Source organism: Leucopleurus acutus (genome assembly GCF_964270905.1).
Source record: "Leucopleurus acutus genome assembly, chromosome: 12".
Lineage (NCBI taxonomy): Eukaryota > Metazoa > Chordata > Mammalia > Artiodactyla > Delphinidae > Leucopleurus > Leucopleurus acutus.
Window position 1 is genome coordinate 38,447,118 of NC_139154.1, and position 24,283 is coordinate 38,471,400.

General features: G+C 36.9%; 1 protein-coding gene across 2 annotated transcripts in view; it reads right to left on the bottom strand.

Moving 5' to 3' along the window:
* NBAS (NBAS subunit of NRZ tethering complex) overlaps window positions 1–24,283 on the bottom strand; it is a 339,942-nt gene that overhangs the window by 204,827 nt on the left and 110,832 nt on the right. For both annotated transcript variants that reach the window (XM_082852122.1, XM_082852121.1), the window contains 2 exons: window positions 9,587–9,670; window positions 2,258–2,411 (listed from right to left, as the gene is read on the bottom strand). In XM_082852122.1, the coding sequence (XP_082708248.1) occupies window positions 2,258–2,411; window positions 9,587–9,670 (238 nt within the window). The remainder of the gene's footprint in view (window positions 1–2,257; window positions 2,412–9,586; window positions 9,671–24,283) is intronic.

The window sequence follows — 24,283 nt, forward strand, 5'->3', positions numbered from 1 at the left end:
AGACAATAGTAAACTACATGTGTTTGTAACCTCCTATAAATCAAATGATGCCATCGATCTTAAGAGATGTCTGCTACACAGTATACAACCTACATGTGCCTGTACAAACTACCAAAAATGTACCTCTCTGACTCACTTAAGAGCTTTCTTCATCAATTATTTACAGGTGAGTTTCTCCTGAATCAGCGAAGTAATAAATAATGCCTTTGCTTAACGTGACCAATATGAACTGGTCATTTCCAGATGTGTGACACTGGTCTCAGACTACAGTTCTCAATGGGAGCAGAACTGTCCACCAGGAGGTGCTCCGAAAATCTGAGGAAGCATTTCTGTCTTTCCCAAGTATTAGTGGAACTTACTAACATTCAAGGGTGGAAGCCAGGGATGACAGACATTCCACAGTGTGCAAGGCAGTCCCACACAACCACCTTGTCCTAATCCCTGCCTACCTTCAAATACCCTGAAAAAAATATTTACCATGAGTTGTTCACATCCCAGACAGCAATTTGTAGTGTTTAATTCAATACACCTCAATCTGTCTGCAATGTCAGCTATCTTGTTCAAAGTGATTTCTCACCGACTTTAGTCACTTTTTTAGTGTACTCATGACCACGCGTTTACATATTTTATTTATCCCCTATACCACAGTTAAGTCATTATATTAATTTTTTGGAAATTATTTCTGTAAATACAGTATGCCCATGATTTTCACATCAGGATAACAAGGAAGTATTACAAAATATTTGCTACAGAAAAAATACAATGGGTCTGAGAATTGAGATCCACTCTTTTGGATTAATTTATCTGGCTTTCAGTCATTAAGATTTGTGTAATTGTCCATTTTTATATGGACTCTATAAGAAATACTATGCAGAGACCTGTATTTTGTCTGGCTCTGCTACTATGTGTCCCTGAGCAAGCTGTTCACTTTCTTTTCTGTGGACCTTAGTTTGTCTATCTATAACATAGAGAATTAGACTGGATCCCCTCCAGAGATTCTTTTCATTCTGGTATCTGAGAATTCTAAACATTTTCAAATATCCTTAGCCATCTTCAAAAACCTGAAAAGTCAATTATAAATATTCTTGGCCATCCTCTGAAAAGTTTGATCTATAATATTCCCATCAGCTCCAGCAAATAATTTGTCAATTCTACGAATACTAAAAATAGAAATTAGATTAAGCAGAAATTCAAGAAGGCTATCAAATGCAGACACAGGGCTGTGCCAGATACACTAGGCAGAAATTTAAACAAGGGGGTTTATTCCTTCCTGCAATACAGCTGTTCATCAGACTTTCTGAAATCACCCTTCCTGACAAATGAAAAACTGATTGTAGGACAGGAAGCCCAAAGCCAAAACTGCAAGTAGAATGAAAAAGACACCCACTGGCCGGACCCTGAATGAGATTTCAGACAAGATAGGGCGTGTTCAGGGTGGTATAGCCATAGACCTGAATGAGATTTCAAAGGCCATCCTGCCATTCTTTGCTCCGAATTGCCAACTTCTGTTCTCTAGGATGAAGACAACTTTTGCTTACATTTGCAGAGAACTCAATTGGAAGAATTTTTAATGTTCTCTCCTGTATATTTTATTTTTTATCACTGACTCCAGTGTAAGAACTCACCCCCTGAAAAAACCAAAGTACAGAAAAGGTAGGTAGCAGGTCCAGAGTCGCCAGGTCTATTAGCAGAGGAGTCCAGATTCCTATTTAGATCTCCTAAGCTACAATACAACCCTCATCTCTCTCTTCTACACCCCCCTCTGATGAAGCTGTTACACATCTCAGTAAAGGCACATGGGAACTGAGGGAAATTAGGCTTGGACTTCAGGAAAGTGTTAGAAACAGACCCTCAAACAGGGTTCCTGGAAAGCAAAATAACAATCCACTGCATTCATGCAATGTAACAGGGGACTAATCAAGCATTTCTATGTTGATACAATCTTTCGACTTAAAGTGGTATTAAGCCTATTAAGCATGTATGTAACATCTGGACCAGTATGTACATATTTTGTAGCTTACATTTTAAAGAAAGGTTTTGAACAGCTATTGTTATATGTATTTGCTCTTTAGGAATCCAAAAAAAAAAAAAAAACCCACAAACGCTTCTGAAGCAAAGAATAAATGAATGAAAGTAATAAAAAATTTTCATTTCATCCCTTGCAAACTAGTAATATATACAGGATCCCTGGCACTGCTGTCAGCAGCCAAAACATGCACTGAATGCTAAGGATCTGACACAGCACTGCCGGCCTCACCTGCAGAGCATAATGCTCTATTTCCTCCGCTCTGCTCTGATACCAGTCCATAACCTTCTCCACTGTAAGCTGGGATGTCCTGTACCGCAGCAACTCAGGCTGTGCAGCGTACAAGAACTCACTTTCATCTGGGAGACTCGGCTCAATCACCATTCTGCAAAGCACAAAAAGAACAATTAATAACTGATTGAAATGCTAGGGGAAATTATAATTTTGTGAAAGACAGAGAGGGAGACAGAGACAGAGATGTGGAGAGAGCAGTTGCTTAGACTGGCAGTATGTATGTACGTATGCGTGGGTGGGTGTGTTTGTGTGTGTTTTCCTATATGTATCTGCACACTTACAAGATAAATGGGAAATTTGGGGGATGCTTAATTTAGTTTCCTATTAGTTTTCACAATTAAAAAAATCAGAATAGATAATAAATCAAAAAAACTATGCCACAAATCAATCAAATAAGTATTAAATAAAATCAGAATCACCCAGGGTAGCTTTAAAATGCACATGGCTGGGTAACTGCCACAGGTCTACTAAGTCACAATGACCTGTGATGCCAGCCAGGCCTAGTTTAGTAAAAAAAACACCCCCAGGTGATTCTGATCCAAATATAAATTAAGAAGCCTTGTTTTCCACATTCATAAAAATAAGAGGAAATATGCCTTATTTTTGTTGATAATATAACTTCAGTAGGTATCAGCAACATAGTAATGCACTGCAATTTGCAAAATAAGGAACTACTCTATACTACGTGCCATCAGGAGTGAAAAAGAAACGACATCAAGAGGAAGATACCCGGGGAAAACCTCACAGGGATCACAAATTATGAGGAGTTTTTACGAGGACAATCCTGGCCAATTGCCTTCAATGGTTAAGAACTAAAAAAAAATAAATCAATAAGTAAAAAATAAATAAAAATTAACTTAATGTAAGATATTTCAGATAGAAATAGGGGAAAAGGCCGTGTTCCCTTAGGGATATTCATTCATCTAAAGTAAGTCAGTAAAGGACAAGTGGTATAATTATTACTATTACAAGGCAATGGGCTTCAGAGTCAGAACTGAGGTGCAATTCCTTCACTGAAAGCTGTGAAACCTTGCATAAATTAGTTAAAACTCATCTAAGATTCATTTTGCTCATATCAAAAATGGGAATAATACCATGCAAGAATATTCAAAATAATATAGATAAAGTACACAGAGAATGCTGTCCGGCCCGGAGCAGGTACTTAATTTTTACTTACAGGTATTATTTCCATTGGAATTACTAGCAGTTATAATATATGACCAGACTCAAAGCTGACAAATATTTGGGTGTTTAATCAACATGACTTAGACAACCTACTGTGCTTACAACTGGTAGTCCTTTACTTAACTAGACGCACAACCGTCATTAACATTCTGACCACAGTGATTCTTCCCCATCACTGCCACATAAAAGTCACATCCCTTCCCCTGAAATCTTCCCATTTCAGGGAAAAAATACCCATAGGCAACTTTGAGTTCCTTTGATACTTTTTTCAGTCCTTATCTATTTCCCTCTCAGCATTGTTTCACAGAATTTAACCATTTTCTCCTTCTAGAAACATGCTCGTCTTTCGTTCCAGCATGTCATACTGTCGTGCCATACTGTCCAGCTATACAGGTCCCATCTTTCTGGCTGCTCCTTTTCGGTCTTCTTTGCTAGAATATCCTCCTCCAGCTGACCATTAAGTACTAGCTCTTCCAAATTCTCCAGCTCTCCTGTCTTCTCACTACACTCTCTCTAGGTCTCCCCTTCAATGCTACAATATAAACTGACCACCATATTTTTACGCCTAACCTAGACTTCACCTGAAAGCTCCAAAATCGTCCTTCTATATGCTCTTAGATGTTTCTCAGGCATTTCAAACGCAACAACATCAAAACTGAATTCACGGGCTTCTCTGGTGGCACAGTGGTTGAGAGTCCGCCTGCCGATGCAGGGGGAACACGGGTTCGTGCCCTGGTCGGGGAGGATCCCACATGCCGCAGAGCAGCTAGGCCCGTGAGCCATGGCCGCTGAGCCCGCGCGTCCAGAGCCTGTGCTCCACAACGGGAGAGGCCACAACAGTGAGAGGCCCGCGTACCGCAAAAAAACAAACAAACAAAAAAAAAACAAACGAATTCACGATATCGCGAGGTAATACAGTCTTTTATAAAACAGAAACATGATTATATCATCCCCGTGCCTCCTTTTATAGCTTGTCATCTGCCTTAAAATATTCTAGCCTCACCTTGATTCCAACGTCACTTTTGTCCTGTATACTTCAACAATCCAGGTCTTATTTTCAGTCCTTAAAGGGAACCTCACCTTGAGCCTTTCAAATGGTCTTCCCTCTGCTTAGAATACTCCCTCCCCTCATTTGGCAAACTCACCCTCGGCTAAGCTAAATCCTATTCATCCTTCAAGTCTCAGATTTGATACCACTTCCCAGGGAAAACCTCCTTGACCTCCACCAAGTTTAGGTCTCCCTATTATGTGCTCCCAGTGGCCCCTGCACTTCTCTTTCAAAACACGCATCACATTGGTAATTTAGAGCAGCAGCACCTTTCCTGCTAGATTATATACTTCATGAGTACAGAGGCTGCATGTTTTTCTTCCTCCAGTATTCTTGAATCTAGCAGAGGACAGAATTAATTACAGTAGACCCTTGAACAACATGGGTTTGAACAGTGTGGGTTCACTCACATACAGGTTTTTTTTTAAAGTAAATACCGTAGTGCTACGCCATCTGTGGGTGGCTGAATCCACGGACGGGGAACCACGGCTATGGAGGGAGGGCCGATTATAAATGACAGGCAAACCTTTGAGTTCACAGAAGGTCGGCACCCCTAACCCCTGCGTTGTTCAAGGGTCAACTGTAAATGAAAAGGCCACGAGATATCCTATAACCGCCCTTGTAGATACAGAGAGTCTGGTGGTTGCCAGACATAGGAGTACAGGATGGAAGTAATCGTCGGGGGAGGTGGGGGAGGCAATAAAATGAATGGATTAAAAAAAGAAATGTCCTGGGAAAGTTTGTATCATCTTCAAAAGCATCTTTTCTTCTGTCAAACGTTTCCTAGCTTTTCATTTTTATAGTTTGAGGAGTTCCAGTGCAGCAAGTTTTGCTGACAACTTAGCTTGCGGTGCTTGGTCTGAGAAGAAATGCCCTTACTCCTTTCATCTCCTTGTTAGAATCATAAAAAGGCACAGGCTAAGGAGAACTGGGAAGCATCAGGTGAAGGAACAGGGCTACTCTGTCAAAAGCACCATCTTAAACTGAGAGAACTGTGGGCAACGGGATCACACACCTTCCCTCCGCCATATCCACTGGCATCAACCTCCCACCTTCTCCAACTTACATCCATCCTCTATCTCTCATTACAACTGGTAATTGTGGACTCCTAGTTAAATAGGGCTGATACATACCAGGCATTAAGCTCCACTTTTTCCTGAAACTCTACTGAAATGACAGTAGAAGATTGTTAAAGGGGCGAGGGGGTCACATAAACACTCAAGGAGGAACAGAGTATATGGAGTAAAAAGAAACTAAACCATTATCTTCCACTGAAGCAAGTCCACAGATAATGGCCAGAACTAAAAAATTCAAGGGGTAGCTAAACTCAGAGGGGTAGCTTACTCAGAGATTGGAGTAAATATCAGAACGATCCTTTAAAAGAAGTGAAAGTAGTTACTCCTGGAGAGCAGGATACAAGGAAGGGGAACAAAGGAGTATGGGTTTTGGTTGTTGCTTTTTTTTTTTTTAAACAAGATTTGCAGCAACTTTTAAACCTTTAATCTATTTGCAACTATATAAAACTTCAATAAAAATTTTCAAAAAATAATTTTTAAAAGCAAATAATAGCAAAAACACAGCAGGACATTCAATTGCTGTTACAATAAAAGCCATCAGAGAGAAAAAGGTAACTAAGAGTTACATATTCTATTGACTCAGATATCAAAAGTGAAAGATACAAAATGAAGGGAAACTGCCAACATTAGTGCTAACATGAAGAAAGCTTCCAAATTTCACTTGCAGGAAAGCTTCCAAACTCATTCTATGAGGCCACCATCATCCTGATACAAAAACCAGACAAAGATACCACTAAAAAAGAAATTACAGGCCAATAACACTGATGAACATAGACGCAAAAATCCTCAACAAAATACTAGCAATTCAAATCCAACAATACATTAAAAGGATCATATACCATGATCAAGTGGGATTTACCCCAGGGATGCAAGGATTTTTCAATATCTGCAAATCAATCAGCCTAATACACCACATCAACAAATTGAAGAATAAAAACCATATGATCATCTCAATAGATGCAGAAAAGATTTCTGACAAAATTCAACAACGATTTATAATAAAAACTCTCCAGAAAGCGGGCACAGAGGGAACCTACTTCAACATAATAAAGGCCATATACGACAAACCTACAGCTAGCATCATACTCAATGGTGAAAAGCTGAAAGCATTTCCTCTAAGATCAGGAAGAAGACAAGGATGCCCACAATCACTACTTTTATTCAACACAGTTTTGGAAGTCCTAGCTATGACAATGAGAGGAAAAAAGAAATAAAAGGAATCCAAATTGGAAAAGAAGAAGTTAAACTGTCACTGTTTGCAGATGACACGATACTATACATAGAGAATCCTAAAGATGCCACCAGAAAACTACTAGAGCTCATCAATGAATCTGGTAAAGTTGCAGGCTACAAAATTAATGCACAGAAGTCTCTTGCATTCCTATACACTAACAAAGAAAAATCAGAAAGAGAAATTAAGGAAACACTCCCATTTACCACTGCCAACAAAAAGAATAAAATACCTAGGAATAAACCTACCTAAGGAGACAAAAGACCTGTACTCCGAAAACTATAAGACGCTAATGAAAGAAACCGAAGAAAACACAAACAAATGGAAAGATATACCATGTTCTTGGATTGGAAGAATAAATATTGTCAAAATGACTATACTACCCAAGGCAATCTACAGATTCACTGCAATTTCTATCAAATTACCAATGGCATTTTTCACAGAACTAGAAAAAAAAAATCTTAAAATTTGTATGGAGACACAAAATACTCCAAATAGCCAAAGCAATCTTGAGAAAGAAAAATGGAGCTGGAGGAATCAGGCTCCTGGACTTCAGACTATACTACAAAGCTATAGTCATCAAAATAGTATGGTACTGGCACAAAAATAGAACTATAGATCACTGGAACATGACAGAAAGCCCAGAAATAAACCTGGGCACCTGTGGTCAATTAATCTACAACAGAGGAGGCAAGACTATACAATGGTGGGCAGTCTCTTCAACAAATGGCGCTGGGAAAACTGGATGGCTACATGTAAAAAAAATGAAATTAGATCATTCTTTAACACCATACACAAAAATAAGCTCAAAAGTGGATTAAAGATCTAAATGTGAGACCAGACACTATAAAACTCCCAGAGGAAAACATAGGCAGAACACTCTTTGCCATAAATCGTAGCAATACAATATCTTTTCTGATCTGTCTCCCAGAGTAATGGAAATAAAAACAAAAATAAACATATGGGACCTAATTAAACTCAAAACCTTTTGCACAGCAAAGGAAACCATAAACAAAATGAAAAGACAACCCACAGGCTGGGAGAAAATATTTGCAAATGATGTGACCGAGAACAGATTAGTCTCCAAAATCTACAAACAGCTCATGTGGCTAAATCTCATCAAAACAAACTACCCAATCAAAAAATGGGCAGAAGATCTAAACAGACATTTTTCCAAGGAAGACATAGAGATGGCCAAGAGGCACATGAAAAGATGTTCAACATCGCTAACGAGCAGAGAAATGCAAATCAAAACTACAATGATATATCACCTCACACCAGTCAAAATGAGTATCATCAAAAAATCCACAAACAGTAAATGCTGAAGAGGGTGTTGAGACAAGGGAACCCTCCTACACTGTTGGTGAGAATGTAAATTGGTACAGCCACTATGGAGAACAGTATGGAGGTTCCTTAAAACACTAAAACTAGAGCTACCATATGACCCTGCAATCCCATTCCTGGGCATATATCTGGAGAAAAACATGGTCCAAAAGGATACATGCACCCCAATGTTCACTGCAGCACTGTTTACAATAGCCAAGCCATGGAAGTAACCTAAATGTCCATCGACAGAGGAATGGATAAAGAAGATGTGGTACATATATACAATGGAATATTACTCAGCCATAAAAAAAGAATGAAATAATGCCATTTGCAGCAACATGGATGGACCTAGAGATTGTCATACTGAGTGAAGTAAGTCAGACAGAGAAAGAGAAATATCGTATGATATCACTTATATGTGAAATCTAAAAAGAAATGATACAAATGAACATATTTACATAACAAAAACAGACTCACAGACTTAGAGAATGAACTTATGGTTATGGGGTGGGGAGGAAGGGTGGAGGAAGGGATAGTTAAGGAGTTTGGGATTGACATGTACACACTACTATATTTAAAAAGGATAACCAACAAGGACCTACTGTATAGCACAGGGAACTCTGCTCATTGTTATGTGGCAGCCTGGCTGGGAGGGGAGTCTGGGGGAGAACGGATACATGTATATGTATGGCTGAGTTGCTTTGCTGTGCACCTGAAACTATCACAATATTGTTAATCGGCTCAACTCCAATATAAAATAAAAAGTTAAAAAAATTTTTCACTTGCAATGACCATACTACTGGTTAGGGCTTTTATTTAACATTTATCAGACAGATAGTTCATACACACAGTTTTAAAAAAATCCAAAGGCATAAGATGATTCATATCAAATGTAAAACGAGCAGGGAGTATTCACCAGACTTTGAGGAGTGCGGGATAAAGGGGTTCCAATGCTCCTCATCAGGAATTTCAGCCCCACACCTCATCTCCCACCCCCTTCTGTGGGACCTGATGCCTCCATGTTCTGAGGCTTTCCATGGTTAAGTTGTATAAAAGTGAAAATTAAAACTGAATCAAGAACAAAATTGCACACATATCATAAAAACAACTATGAAAAATATACCTGTATATGTCAAAGAGTAAAAAGGAATATCCCAAAATGAAAAGAGTTGTTCTACAAGGACCACTTGTAGAATAATTCCTTGGAGCATTTAACATTTTTCCATTAAAAGAATTTTTAACATACCTTGAGTAAAGTCAAGTTTTTAAAAAGCTTCACTCAAACTCTCAAGCAGGGCCACCATCAAATAAATGACCATCCACCAACACCACCTGCACAGGGCCTTCTATTCATCCAACCCACAAAGAAATGAAGAGCTTTCACGCTGGCTCTTTCTTACCTGCACTCCAACTCCTCACACCAATCTTTATCTCGGTGTTTATGTTCATGCCAAGGAATGATCATCAAGGAGTCACCGTCATAACTTAAAATTAAAAAAAAAAAGCATAAGTATTTAAAATACACATTACCTCAATGGCTGGCAACACAAGGAACATGACGCAAAAGTATCCCTATAACCTTAAACCTACAAGATTCCTGTTTATGGTATGATAAGTGGTACATGATACATATCATATACAATATGTAAATTAAAAATACCAAATTGCTGATTTCTCTTTGATCATAAAATGGTTCAAAAGAAAAATTCAAAACAAAAAATTTGGCATGGGTATGTTTTCATTCACACATTCTAAAATACTTATCAAAAGTCCATATTTTATGTTCTTAATGCTAACATAAATGGTCCCTTGCCCTCAAAAAGCTTATAATCTAACTTGCTATGATCACAGAAATGTTCTCTAACTGTGCTATCCAATACAGTAACCATTAAGCTACATGTACCTACCTATATTAACACTTGAAATGTGACACTGAAACGAAGAAAGAAACCTTTAATATTATTTCATTTTAATTAGTTTTATTTAAAATTTAAATAGCCACATGTGGCTGGTGGTTCCTATATTGGACAGCCTCGACCTAGAGGACAGGTAATAGCCACATGAAGAAATAATTCTGCAGGTAAAAAAATATCACTAACAAATGACAGAAGGAGAGTCTAAGAGGAAAAGACAAGTCCTCATTGGATGGAATTAAGAATAAATTAAAAAGGAAGAGTCAGGTAAAGACAGCAGAGCAGCACAGCAGAGCAATGTGCTACTCATCAGGAGACAAGCGAACATAAATGCATCCACCTGTTAACCATCTACACAGTCCTCCGCACCTGACTTTCTAAAGTGAAGCACTTCAAACATTACCTCTAAAGTACTTTTAGTCCTAATATTCCCTAAATCCATGAAAACAATGGAAACATCCTGAATTAAGAATGAAGACAAAAATTCTAAAAACAAATTTCAATTGCCTTGTTTCTACAGTTCAATAAAACATCTTATCTCATATTTGAGAATCAACAGTAGCACTTCCTAAAATTTATCATAGCCTCAGAGAAAGGACTGCACTTTTGTACATTGTGAGGTTATGTTTTGCAATTTCTTATCTTACTAAGTTATGAAACATGCCTTGCACAAAAAATACTTCATAAGCGTTTAGAAATTATGTAACTAAAGAGATTAGTCTTCACGTAAAAGGAAACAGGAGACCACCGGGCGGGGTGGGTTACAAGGAAAAGAGAAGCTAAAAAGATCTGGAAAAGAGCAGGGCTAATTCATCTACCAACAGCATCCCCTTTGAAGTCATTATCATTGGTGCAAAGTATCCGAATTCAAAGTTCCCCATTAGATATTCACAATAAGAAATGTATTACATCATATTTTTAAAACACAGTATTTTACCTGCTTTTTAGCTAGCATGTAATGTCCTAGCAAACTATGTACCAGAGATACATTCTTGAAGGCCTGTGAGTTCACAGGTTAAACTGCAGAGTCATGCAGACAATTACAGTGTTCACTATGGGTGCCCCTGTCACACTACTTCATTTGTCACCAAGTAAAAACTATTTTATTTTCTTCCACATCAGTAACTCATATTTTACCACAGATCACTGAAAAGTAGAAAAGATAACATTTGGATACAATGATGATAATAATGCTCACTCTTCCAACATGAAAATAAATTGTACCAAAGGACTGAGGAACAAGGAAAAAAATAACACACCAAACTATTCCTGCCTTTTCTAATTAAAGCAGACACGGTTCCACAAGCTACACAAAATGTTTTCCAAAAAATTAAGAAAAACGTTTTCACAAGTTGAGATTTGTATCTTCTATACCAAGTACGTATTAGATACAAGGATCATTACTAAAATGATTAGTAATGGTGTGAGTCTCTCAGCAAAATAATATTTATTTGGTATTTGAAGACTAGAAAATTGTAAAACTTTGTCAAGCTTCAGTAAACATAAATGGGTAAGAAAACACGCCTATTTTTATCAAAACACACATTAAAGACAAGTTCTGCTCTGAGGCTCACTCCAAAAAGTAGGCCTAATAGAGTCCCAAGTTAATGATGCATTTTTGCTGCATTTTCAAGGCACAGCACAACTAAACGTTTCAACATGTTTCTGAATGTGCTGATCACCACTGATTTAATGATAAGAATACTAGTAGTAATATAAAAGGAATGATCAGCAACAGCATAATCTTTAATATTTATTGATCTCTCACTACAGACCAGACAGGATGAAATGCTTGTAATATATAATACCTAATTTAGTCCTACCTAACGTAGGTGATATTATCTTCCTCGTATTATACCGAGAACACTGAGGCCCAGGTTAACTTGCCGCTCCTCATAAAGTCAATAAATGACAGAGCTAAGGATTCAAACACAGCTCAACAGTTAGAATCCGAAGCTTACCCTTCTGGCTAGTAGATGGCCACCAGGTTAGACAGAGGTACCAGTTAGACTGTGCACAGCAGGTAAAGGGCAATATAAACCTTCCCAAATCTTAATTCAGACGACCCAATAAGGACCTTTTACATGCATATCTGAAGGACACATTTAAACTGAGATATAAAACCAATCTTGACACCATTAGATCACTAGTACTAGTCTCATGAACCTAAATTCTACCAAATAAGGCTTCATCATCAAAACTTACATAAAAATTAATTAATTAATTAATTAAAATAAAATAAACCTTTCTGCTCTTTGATTTTCTTCCAGGATGCTTCTACAAAGCAAATTATTTTCAAACAAATTTTAGGAGTTTAAAATGCTTGCTACAAAAACACCATAAGTTCTTTATCATGAATCAAATGATAGTGTTTAAGAAACAGACAGGACGTCTTCCCCAGTCAGAATATAAATTTCTTTTCCTTTTTTTTTTTAACATCTTTATTGGAGTATACTTGCTTTACAATGGTGTGTTAGTTTCTGCCTTATAACAAAGTGAATCAGCTATACATATACATATATCCCAATATCTCCTCCCTCTTGCGTCTCCCTCCCACCTTCCCTATCCCACCCCTCTAGGTGGTCACAAAGCACTGAGCTGATCTCCCTGTGCTATGTGGCTGCTTCCCACTAGCTATCAGTTTTACATTTGGTAGTGTATACATGTACGTGCCACTCTCTCACTTTGTTCCAGCTTACCCTTCCCCCTCCCCGTGTCCTCCAGTCCATTCTCTAGTAGGTCTGCATCTTTATTCCCATCCTGCCCCTAGGTTCTTCATGACCATTTTTTTTTTTTAGATTCCATATATATGTGTTACCATACAGTATTTGTTTTTCTCTTTCTGACTTACTTCACTCTGTATGACAGATTCTAGGTCCATCCACCTCACTACAAATAACTCAATTTCGTTTCTTTTTATGGCTGAGTAATATTCCATTGTATATATGTGCCACATCTTCTTTATCCATTCATCTGTCGATGGACACTTAGGTTGCTTCCATGTCCTGGCTATTGTAAATAGAGCTGCAATGAACATTGTGGTACATGACTCTTTTTGAATTATGGTTTTCTCAGGGTATACACCTAGTAGTGGGATTGCTGGGTCATATGGTAATTCTATTTTTAGTTTTTTTAAGGAACCTCCATACTGTTCTCCATAGTGGCTGTATCAATTTACATTCGCACCAATAGTGCAAGAGAGTTCCCTTTTCTCCACACCCTCTCCAGCATTTATTGTTTGTAGATTTTTGATGACGGCCACTCTGACTGGTGTGAGGTGACATCTCATTGCCGTTTTGACTTGCATTTCTCTAATGATTAATGATGTTGAGCATCCTTTCATGAGTTTCTTAAGGGCAGCATTTTTGTTTGTTTTGTGTATTGCCACATCCTCAAAGCTAAAATAGTGCCTGACATTTAGCAGACTCTAAAATAATGTGTCAACTAAATTAATTAATTGAAAGCACAACAAAGATTTTTTTAGAGTGATCTCACGAGTATCACAAAAATTCAAAATTGGAATACAGCAATAAAAGGACTTACAGTTACATCAAGGAGGTATATTTATATGGAATCTGTAGATCTGACAGTGAGAACAAGAATACTTTCCTGATATAGATTATCATCCTGATGAAAGGGCAAGCTATATGGTGATGGTATACAGCTACAATCTAGATTATTTAACATGTCATATTACACTTATGGGGGAAAAGTGATTTCAGAATACATATTTTCCAAAATCTGACCATTTTTTACATTTCAAAATAATTGATTAGTTCTATCATTACCATCTTTAATATACCCATATTTTAGCTACTTATTCTTTCATAAGGTAAACAGAATGATAGAATACTTAATAAAATTCAGAGGAAAACGTTTTCATTAATTCTGTTCCCAACAAAAATATTAGCCATGTAAATTAATCACTAAGTGGATTAGGTGAAAATGTGGTTAAAAAAACCTAGAAAACACAACTGTTCCTTCTAAAGAACTGCAGAAAGTTTGGTTAGTTGCAAAACTTACACTTTGAATCTAAAGTTCTATAAACACAAAATAACATTTACATACTCTTTTTTTTTTTTTTTTTTTTGCGGTACGCAGGCCTCTCACTGTTGTGGCCTCTCCCGTTGCAGAGCACAGGCTCCGGACACGCAGGCTCAGCGGCCATGGCTCACGGGCCCAGCCGCTCCGCGGCATGTGGGACCTTCCCGGACCGAGGCACGAACCCGTGTCCCCTGCATCGGCAGGCAGACTCCCAACTACTGTGCCACCAGGGAAGCCCTTTACATACTCTTTATTTCATCTTTTTCTTCTCTTGTTTCTATTTTGCTAGGGAAGACTTAGAAATTAAATGCATCATCCCCACTAAAAAAACGAAGTACATGGTAAACTTAAATTATCTCTTTACAAAATAATGGCTGCTTTTGCTTAATTTGAGGATTCTTTATATTAGAGCCCTGCTCATTGTTTTATGGCAAACAATAAGCCTTGCCAGTTTCATCTGAAGGTTACATTTATCTGTCAGCAGAAAAGGAATGACTATAACAAGTTCTATTATGTTCAACTATTCTCTCACCAATTATTTCCCACACTAAATATAAATGTTTTATTTCAAAGAAATTTTATCAGGAGTAAGCTTACAAAAAGTTCTTTTATTCGTGTTCTATGCCTTGGAAACAAAAGGCTAAACAGACAGCGTATTCCTACTAATTGCCACCTTTCATGCACTGGTTTTAAGATGTGAAGTTATATTTATTTCTGTTATTTAGCACAGAAGAAAATGTTCTGGAAAAGACAGGACAAAAAATAATAATAATTTGGGCCTACGTGTATAACTACATGTGATTACCATCACTGAATAAGTCAAACTTGATCAGAAACTCAAGGGGAAACCAATTAAAAAGCTAGTTATCACTCAGAACACCAAGTTTGAAAGAAAAAATGTAAAGACATCAGAGTTCTCCTCCAGTTCAATGGGATTCAATTTCATTAATAAGTGACTTAGAAAATACAGAATCAGCTAATAAGGTATCCTGAAACTTACCAGTATTCTCAGATGTTAGCAATGTGTAAAAGAGAAACAAGAGTTAAAAAAAAAAAAAAAAAAAAACCCCACACTAAGATTTGACTTCTCCTCCACCACTAATTTAATCTCTGGGCCCCAGCTGCCTCATCTATTAGTAAATACTGTAATATTATGTGCCCAAAATGAAGATGGGACTAGAGCAATGTTTTCTTGAATTCTAATCCAGAATAACTAGAGCGTGCTCTTAGAAGTCTAACCTCTGTGTCAGAACTGTGATACCACCCTGCAGAAACACGTCATCTTGACCAAGCTATCCAATATGCCTGTGCTTCAATTTCCTCATTAGTGAAATAGGGATAAGAATCTAAATTGGGGAAGGATCAAATTAGAATATATAAAGCCTTCAGAACCGTACCTCGTATACAGTAAAAGTTTATCCATCATAAAAACCATCAATATTATTAATGCCACCAAGAAGGTTTTTCATGTGTAGTGAAATATAGGACATACGTGACTGACTGTCATTTCAAGATCTACTTTATGATAGACAGTAACACCATATTAAGAATCATATCAATGATTATATTTACAAATGCCTAACAATGGCAATAAACTCTGTTGACATCATACCGGGTATAAGGCACCTGGCCAATGCAACATATAGTAACAAGAGAATTTGAGGAGCTGATTTACAAGGTAGTAGTAAGTAACATTTTCCACAAGGCATCATCTCTCTCCCAAATGCTTACAATCAACTTTGAAAATAAATATTTAACCATGAGCAAAGGATGATTTGATTATTTCTAAGGAAAACTAGTTGTAAAATCATTAAAGTTTAAGGGAAAGGCACAAACTCCAACAGAGAACCACTGAAGAAATTTCCAGAAAAGTTAGTTATAAATAATTGAGAAAGGACGCTATTCACATAGGTGTTTAATGTCAACAAAACAAGGGGCAAAGGATGAATAGAGACAATGATATGAAAATTGCCCCCCTATACCACTACCACTATCACCCGCCCCTTGAACAAATGACTAATTTTGAAGAAGAGACACTGAAGGTCCTCAGAAAAATGAAGAATACCTATCCTTGCTACAAGGAAAGTCACTAGGGTAAAAAAGGCATTCTCAAACCCAGTTTCAACAGCCTATACTTAAATAAGAATAAGCTAAAATGAATAACATCTTTAAAAAATCAAACAAAACATTTATATAATAATTTTTATGACTGGGGAAATCAAGATGGCAGAGAAGTAAGGTGCTGAGCTCACCTGCCCTACGAACTCATCAAAAACACATCTATACATCTACAGGTGGAGCAACTCTAGCTGAAAACACCCTGGAGACTAGAAAAAAGTCGCTTCTATTTACAACCAAGGCTGTAAAAAAAGATTCACACAGAGGTGGGCAGGAAGGGAGAAGAGATCAGGTCGGAACCTGTGTCCCTAGAAGGGGACACAGAAGAGGAAGGGGTATCAGAGAGTCAGGGATCCTCCCTAGGGAATGAGGGATTTGAGATACATGTTAGACAACCCAGCTCTGTGGTCCCACACCAGGAAGACAAGTCCCCTTAACTGTATTGAAAATCAGTGGGACTTACTTACTTAGAAACTGAGATATAAAATACGACCTCAAAAGCACAAAACATGGAGAGGGGATGGAAAAATGTAGATCTTTTTGAATGTGTCTGAACTTAAATGACTACCAGTTTGAAAAAAAGTAGATATAGCTATAGGTCAACATATATGAACCCCAGGGTAACTACAAATCAAAAACCTACAACAGATACACAAAATCTAGAGAGAAAGGAACACAATTATAACGCTAAAGGGAATAGACTAAAAGAAGAAAAGAACAGAGAAGAACTATAAAAAACAACCAGGGGCTTCCCTGGTGGCGCAGTGGTTGAGAGTCCGCCTGCCGATGCAGGGGACGCGGGTTCATGTCCCAGTCCGGGAAGATCCCACATGCCGCGGAGCGGCTGGGCCTGTGGGCCATGGCTGCTGAGCCTGTGCATCCAGAGCCTGTGCTCCGCAATGGGAGAGGCCACAACAGTGAGAGGCCCACATACCGCAAGCAAAAAAAAAAAAAAAAAAAAAACCAGAAAACAAGTAACAAAATGGCACTAAGGGTATACCTATCAGTAGTCACTTTAATTGTCAATGGACCAAATGCTCCAATCTAAAGATACAGAATGAAGCAACAAGGACCTACTGTATAGGAGAGGGAACTATATTTGATATCTGATAATAACCTATAATGGAAAAGAATCTTAAAAAGAATATACATATGTAGGTAAACAATCACTTTGCTGTACACCTGAAACTAACACAACACTGTAAATTAACTATACCTCAATTTTTTAAATGGTTTCAAAAAAAAAAAGATATAGGGTGACTGGATTAAAAAAAAAAAAGACATACCTATCTGTTGCCTGCAAGAGACTTACTTCAGAGCTAAAGATGCACACAGACTGAAAGGGAGAGAATGGAAAAAGATATTCCATGTAAACGGAAACAAAAGGAAAGCTGGTGTAGCAAACTCTTATCAGACAAAGTAGGCTTTAAAATGAAGTCTATAACAAAAAGACAAAGAAGGGCACCACATAATAATAAAAGGGTCAATCGAAGAAGAGGATATAACATGTGTAAACATATATGCACCTACCATGGGAGCACCTAAATATATAGAGCAAGTATTAACAGACATAAAGGGAGAAATTAACAATAATACAGTAACAGTAGGGGAATTTAACCCACCACTTACATCAATGGACAGATCATCCAGACAAGAAAAAGAAATAAAAGGCATCCAAAATGGAAGGGAAGAAGTAAATCTGCCACTATTTGAAGATGACATGATACTACATATAGAAAAGCCTAAAGTCTCCACCAGAAAAACTATTAGAACTAACAAATGAATTCAGTAAAGTTGCAGGACACAAAATTAATAGACAGAAATCTGTTACTCTTCTATACACTAATAATGAACTATAAGAGAAAGCAAGAAAACAATTCTGTTTAAATTTCACCAAAAAGAATAAACACCTAATAAATAAACTTAACCAAGGAAGTGAAAGATGTACACTCTGAAAACTATAAAACACTGATGAAGGAAATTGAAGATGATAACAAGAAAGGAAAGGTATCCCATGTTTATGTATTAGAAGAATTAATACTGTTAAAATGTCCATATTATCCAAAGCAATCTACAGATTTAATGCAATTCCTATCAAAATACCCATGACGTTTTTTACAGAACTATAACAAATAATCCTAAAATTGATATGGAACCAAAAAAGACCCTGAATAGCCAAAGCAATCTTGAGAAAAAAGAACAAAGCTGGAGGTATCTTGCTCCCTGACTTCAGACTATACTATAAAGCTACAGTAATCAAAACAGTATGGCACTGGCACAAAAACAGACACATAGATCCACAGAACACAACAGAGAGTCCAGAAATAGGCCCACACACATATGGTCAATTAATCTTCAACAAAGGAGGCAAGAATATACAATGGGAAAAAGACAGACTCTTCAATAAGTAGTGCTGGGAAAATTGGACAGCTACATGTAAAAGAATAAAATTAGAACATTTTTTCACACCATATACAAAGCAAAATGCAAAATGGATTGAAGACCTAAATGTAAGACTGGAAACCATAAAACTCTTAGAATAAAACATAGGTAGGACACTCCTTAACATAAATCATTGCAATATTGTTTTGGATTTCTTTTGGAGAGGCAAGATAGGGGTAGAGGATTATAAGGTACAAACTACTAGTATTTATTACATAACTACTTTATGTAATAAATAAGATATATGGATATATTGTACAGATAGGGAATTGAGCCAATATTTTATAGTAACTTTAAGTGGATTATAATCTATAAAAACACTGAATTACTATGTTGTATGCCTGAAACTAATATAATATTTTAAATCAACTATACTTTAATTTTTAAATATTTCCTTATATTGTTTCATTTCACCATCAAAGAATCATTTGAATTAAGATATGGTCTTGCTACCTCAGTAAAAATATCATTTGAATTCTCTAAAATCCATCATTGTATTAAATAAGAAAACAATATTTTAAAAAATAATAATTTTAATTTAATACTAATTTAATAATACTTTTTCCATTCAGCATTTGGTGTTATACATATAACAAATATGTAAATGTATGTTTTTCATTTTTATTTTTCTGATGATTTTCATATTTATAATGCTGTACCTATGGAAAATATGGTCTTCAAAAATTAACTTATGCACCCATGGTAATTAATCTACAACAAAGGAGGCAGGAATTTACAATGAAGAAAGGACAACCTCTTCAATAAGTGGTGCTGGGGAAACTGGACAGCTATATGAGAAAGAATGAAATTAGGACATTCTCTAACACCATATACAAGAATAAATTCAAAATTAATTAAAGACCTAAATGTAAGACCGAATACTATAAAACTCCTAGAGGAAAACATAGGCAGAACACTCTCTGACATAAATCACAGCAATTTTGGATCCATCTCCTACAGCAATGGAAATAAAAACAAAACTTTTTAAAATGGGACCTAATTAAACTCAAAAGCTTTTACACAGCAAAGGAAACCATAAACAAAACAAAAAGACAACCTACAGAATGGGAAAAAATGTTTGCAAATGATGCCACTGACAGGGATTAATTTCCAAAATATACAAACAGCTCATATAGCTCAACATCAAAAACAAAAAACCCAATCAAAAAATGGGCACAAGATCTAAATAGACATTTCTCCAAAGAAGACATACAGATGGCCAACAGGCATATGAAGAAATACTCAGCATCCCTAATCATTAGAGAAATGCATATCAAAACAAAAATGAGGTATCACCTCACTCCAGTCAGAATGGCCACCATCAAAAAGTCTACAAATAATAAATGCTGAAGAGGGTGTTGAGAAAAAGGAACCCTCCTACACTACTGGCGGGAATGTAAATCGGTACAACCACTATGGGGAACAGTATTCAGGGGCCTCAAAAATCTAAAAGTAGGGCTCCCCTTGTGGCGCAGTGGTTGAGAGTCCGCCTGCCGATGCAGGAGACACGGGTTCGTGCCCCGGTCTGGGAGGATCCCACATGCCGCGGAGCGGCTGGGCCCGTGAGCCATGGCCGCTGAGCCTGCGCATCCGGAGCCTGTGCTCCACAACAGGAGAGGCCACAACAGTGAGAGGCTCGCGTACCACAAAAAAAAAAAAAAATCTAAAAACAGCTCTACCATACGATCCAGCAATCCCACTCCTGGGCATATATCTGAAGAAAACCATAAGTCAAAAAGATACATGCACCCCAATGTTCATTGCAGCACTATTTACAATAGCCAAGACAAGATGCAACCTAAATGTCCATCAACAGATGAATAGATAAAGATGTGGTGTGTGTGTGTATACACACACACACACACACACAATGGAAAATTAGCCATAAAAAAGAATGAAATAATGTGATTTGCAGCACACATTATTTGGCTGGATGGACCTAGAGATTATCATGCTAAGTGCAGTAAGCCAGACAAAGACAAATATCACATAATATCACTTATATGTGGATGATAATGATATAAACGAACTTATTTACAAAACAGAAATAGCCCCACAGACACAGGAAACAAACTTATGGTTACTAAAGGGGAAAGGTGGGGGAAGGATAAATTAGGGTTTGGAATTAACATATACACACTACTACATATAAAACAGATAACCAACAAGGACCTACTGTATAGCACAGGGAACTATACTCAATATTTTGTAATAACCTACAAGGAAAAAGAATCTGAAAAAGTATATATATATGTATGGATCACTTTGCTATACACCTGAAACTAACACAACATGGTAAATCGACTATACTTCAATTAAAAAAAACAATGGGCTCAACTTAAAAGTGGTGAATTACAATTTCCATTTATAGTAATCAACCAAACTTTATATTCGAGGTTGCCAGTACTTCATTCAGTGAGGGAGAATACATATTAAATGTGATGATACTGAAAGATCTGAGGTGTAAGAGTCAAATAAGAATCGATGAGGAATATCTTCACACTGGGGAGGCCCAAAACTACATGTCCACAACTATCAAAAGGGATGTATCGATAATAGGAGAGAAATCCAATCCACTTCACTCTGTGCTCTGTGTTACTTAGACTGACCCAGAACCAGCAGAGAGAATAACAGTAAGGCCCTTATTTCATGCTACTTCAAGACAACAAGACCCACAACAAAGATAAAAGTATATGACAACTGAATTTATCAGCTATAAAACTAATGAAATATACCAAAATGTTCATGAATTGTATCAATGTACATTATAAACCCTGACTATATAAGGTTGTACTGCTAAGAGTGTGAACAAAAGGATTAGAGAGGAAAAGAAGAGTTTTTCTTATCTCCTTCTTATTCATATCACCAAATAAAGCAGCATAAATAATGCCCATGCAGATCCCCAGCCACAGGAAGATTGATTTCCTCATTGTCACCCTTCAAAAATCCCTGCATATTCCTACTTACAGACCTGTACTAAATGGACATTTCACACACCATCTATAAAGCTATCCAACGTTGTCCAGTCTATAGCTGACACTTATAAAATAGTTATAATGTGTGAGAACAACTATAAAGTTCTAAGCTATTACACACACACACACACACACACACAAATTCAGCAATCCTGAGAGACAGACAATATCCTTTCCCATTTTACCGTAGAGGAGACAAAGACACAGAAACGTTTACTTAGTAACTCGTCCGAAGTCTCACAACTAAAATGCTGCAGCTGGGATTTGAAGCCAGGCAGTCTGTTTCCAGAGCCTGTGCTCTCAGACACTATGATGTCTACTTATCCGAACCCCACCTCTCCCAGCTCAAATTCCCACTCTTCTCAGACGTTTCTATGACCATTCCAGGCACTGCTTTCTTCCTGTTCTAAATTCTCACTACTAATAACTGCACAATTCATCTGACATTTACTCTTACTTAACCTTAAGAAAATATACATAAGGTGGTACATTTGTCTCATGTTTTCATGAAGTTCTTTAATTTCCTAGTACATATTTTGTATCCCCACTAAAAGTAAATTTTTTCCTTTCTTGTAAATATTCCTTTGCATCCACCACAACTCCTAGCGGTGTTACATGCATAGCAATAATATATCATCATTTTAACTAAATTTATATAAATGCATTATTTCATTTAATCCTCAAACACCCCATAAGTTAAATATTATGATTATAAATTTGCAGGTAAGTAAACTCTATGAGCTCAAAAATCATCATTGACTTACTGAATGAACAAATGATTCAATGATCAATAGAAACAGAGCCACTGATATTCTTTTAATTCTAACAGCAGAGCTCTCAAAAACAAATAACAAGAAAACTCTTAAGAACTCAAAATATAAGACTTAGTCGAGATATAAATGAACAATAAATGAAAAATATAAAAGTCAATTTAGGAGGAAGACTACATACCTAAGATTGTGTAGCCAACTCTTTCAGCACTTATCTCACTGCTACTGTAATTATCTGTATACATGTCTTCCAGAGAATGAGCACTTTATACCCTCAGCACCTAACTTAAAGAAGAATCTCAGCAAAATGATTAAATCAAGTAATTAATTAGATAACTTCTTTAAGAAAGGAAGTACTGTGACTCTAACTTCTGAAAAACTCTTCAAAGAGAAAAATGTGTACTTCAGAAACCAAGTTGTATAACGGCAGTAAGAAGAAACATATGTGGATATAAGATACATGAAAAGAAAAAGAAAGCACAGTAACCTAATCTAAATGGATAGAAAACTAGTATGATTCATGGCAGGCATAGTTACAATGTTATCTTTAACTGTGTCAATCAATGTAGTGTTCATTAAAGGAAAAAAACTGAAACCTCTGCTGTTCCCAGATCAAGCAGCTTACCAGACTTTCTTCCAGATTACTAAACCCTGCATGTATTTCTGTTACTGCTGTCAGTGCACTGAATTACAATTATCTGTGTCTTGCTCCTTTACTAAACTGTAAGCTCCTTCAAAGCTTTAGTCATTTTTCTATCCTTCATTCAATACCTGGCATGCATTTAAACCTCACTAAATATTTAATGGATGATGGACAGACTGAAAGATAGATGTATAAATCTGAATAAATGAGAAAACGAAAACTACCCGAATACCACAGTGGTATTTACATCTCAGGATCAATATGCTTTCCCTGTAACTAAAGATTTTGATAATGCACCTGAGGTTTATTCAAAAGTTTCTGATTTAAAGTTTCTAAAATGGACTGTAGGACTCCCTATCTCGCAGCCATGCCATTAGCAACACTGCAATACTGCAGACCACAGTTGACTCTTGGCCTGCATGTAGGAGCGTAAATAAGCACAAAGAGATGTGGCATGTCCTAAGCTTTCAATAAACAAGGAGGCATAAAAGACTGTTTGCTCTGAGATACAAGTCTATTTACAGCCTTTCCATCATGAGTCTTCTAAGTCTAGGCCAATTTACACTGCAGACTGACAATAACCACGACTGAAGAAATGAAAACCCCAGAAATAAAGAGGGAGAGGCTCTGGTGTCAATTCCACAGGCTGTGATTGGGAAGACAATGGTGTATGTGCCTGCAGTGCTAGTTATCCTAACACATCTCTACTGCTGATGAACTTCAAAGTTAAACTAGAGATGGTAGGAAGAGAATGAAAGCAAAACACTGGAGAATTTGAAGGAAATGAGTCTCATTTTTTTATATAGATTCTTAACTATGTAATAAACACTCATTCACAAAATCAGAGACAGGAAGTACAGAAAGTGATCTGGGAATCGAGCCTGGAATAAAAACAAAGTCCAAATTATCCACAAGGAAAACAGTAACAAATAAATACCTCTATATCTGCATTGCTAGATCATGTTCCACAATTTTCAGATTAAAGCAACACATACAGATTAATTTACCCCATTAAAAATTCAGAAACCTATTTAGATCAACTGTATAGCTGATCTAAGCTAACCTTCTAGTATACACAGTAAGGTAGCTGGTGAAACTCAGAGGTGTAACTGAATAAACCAACAGAATTGGGGAAAGGACAAAGCATGTTCCATAACAACTGAGATACGAACTCTACTAATGAGATGAATAA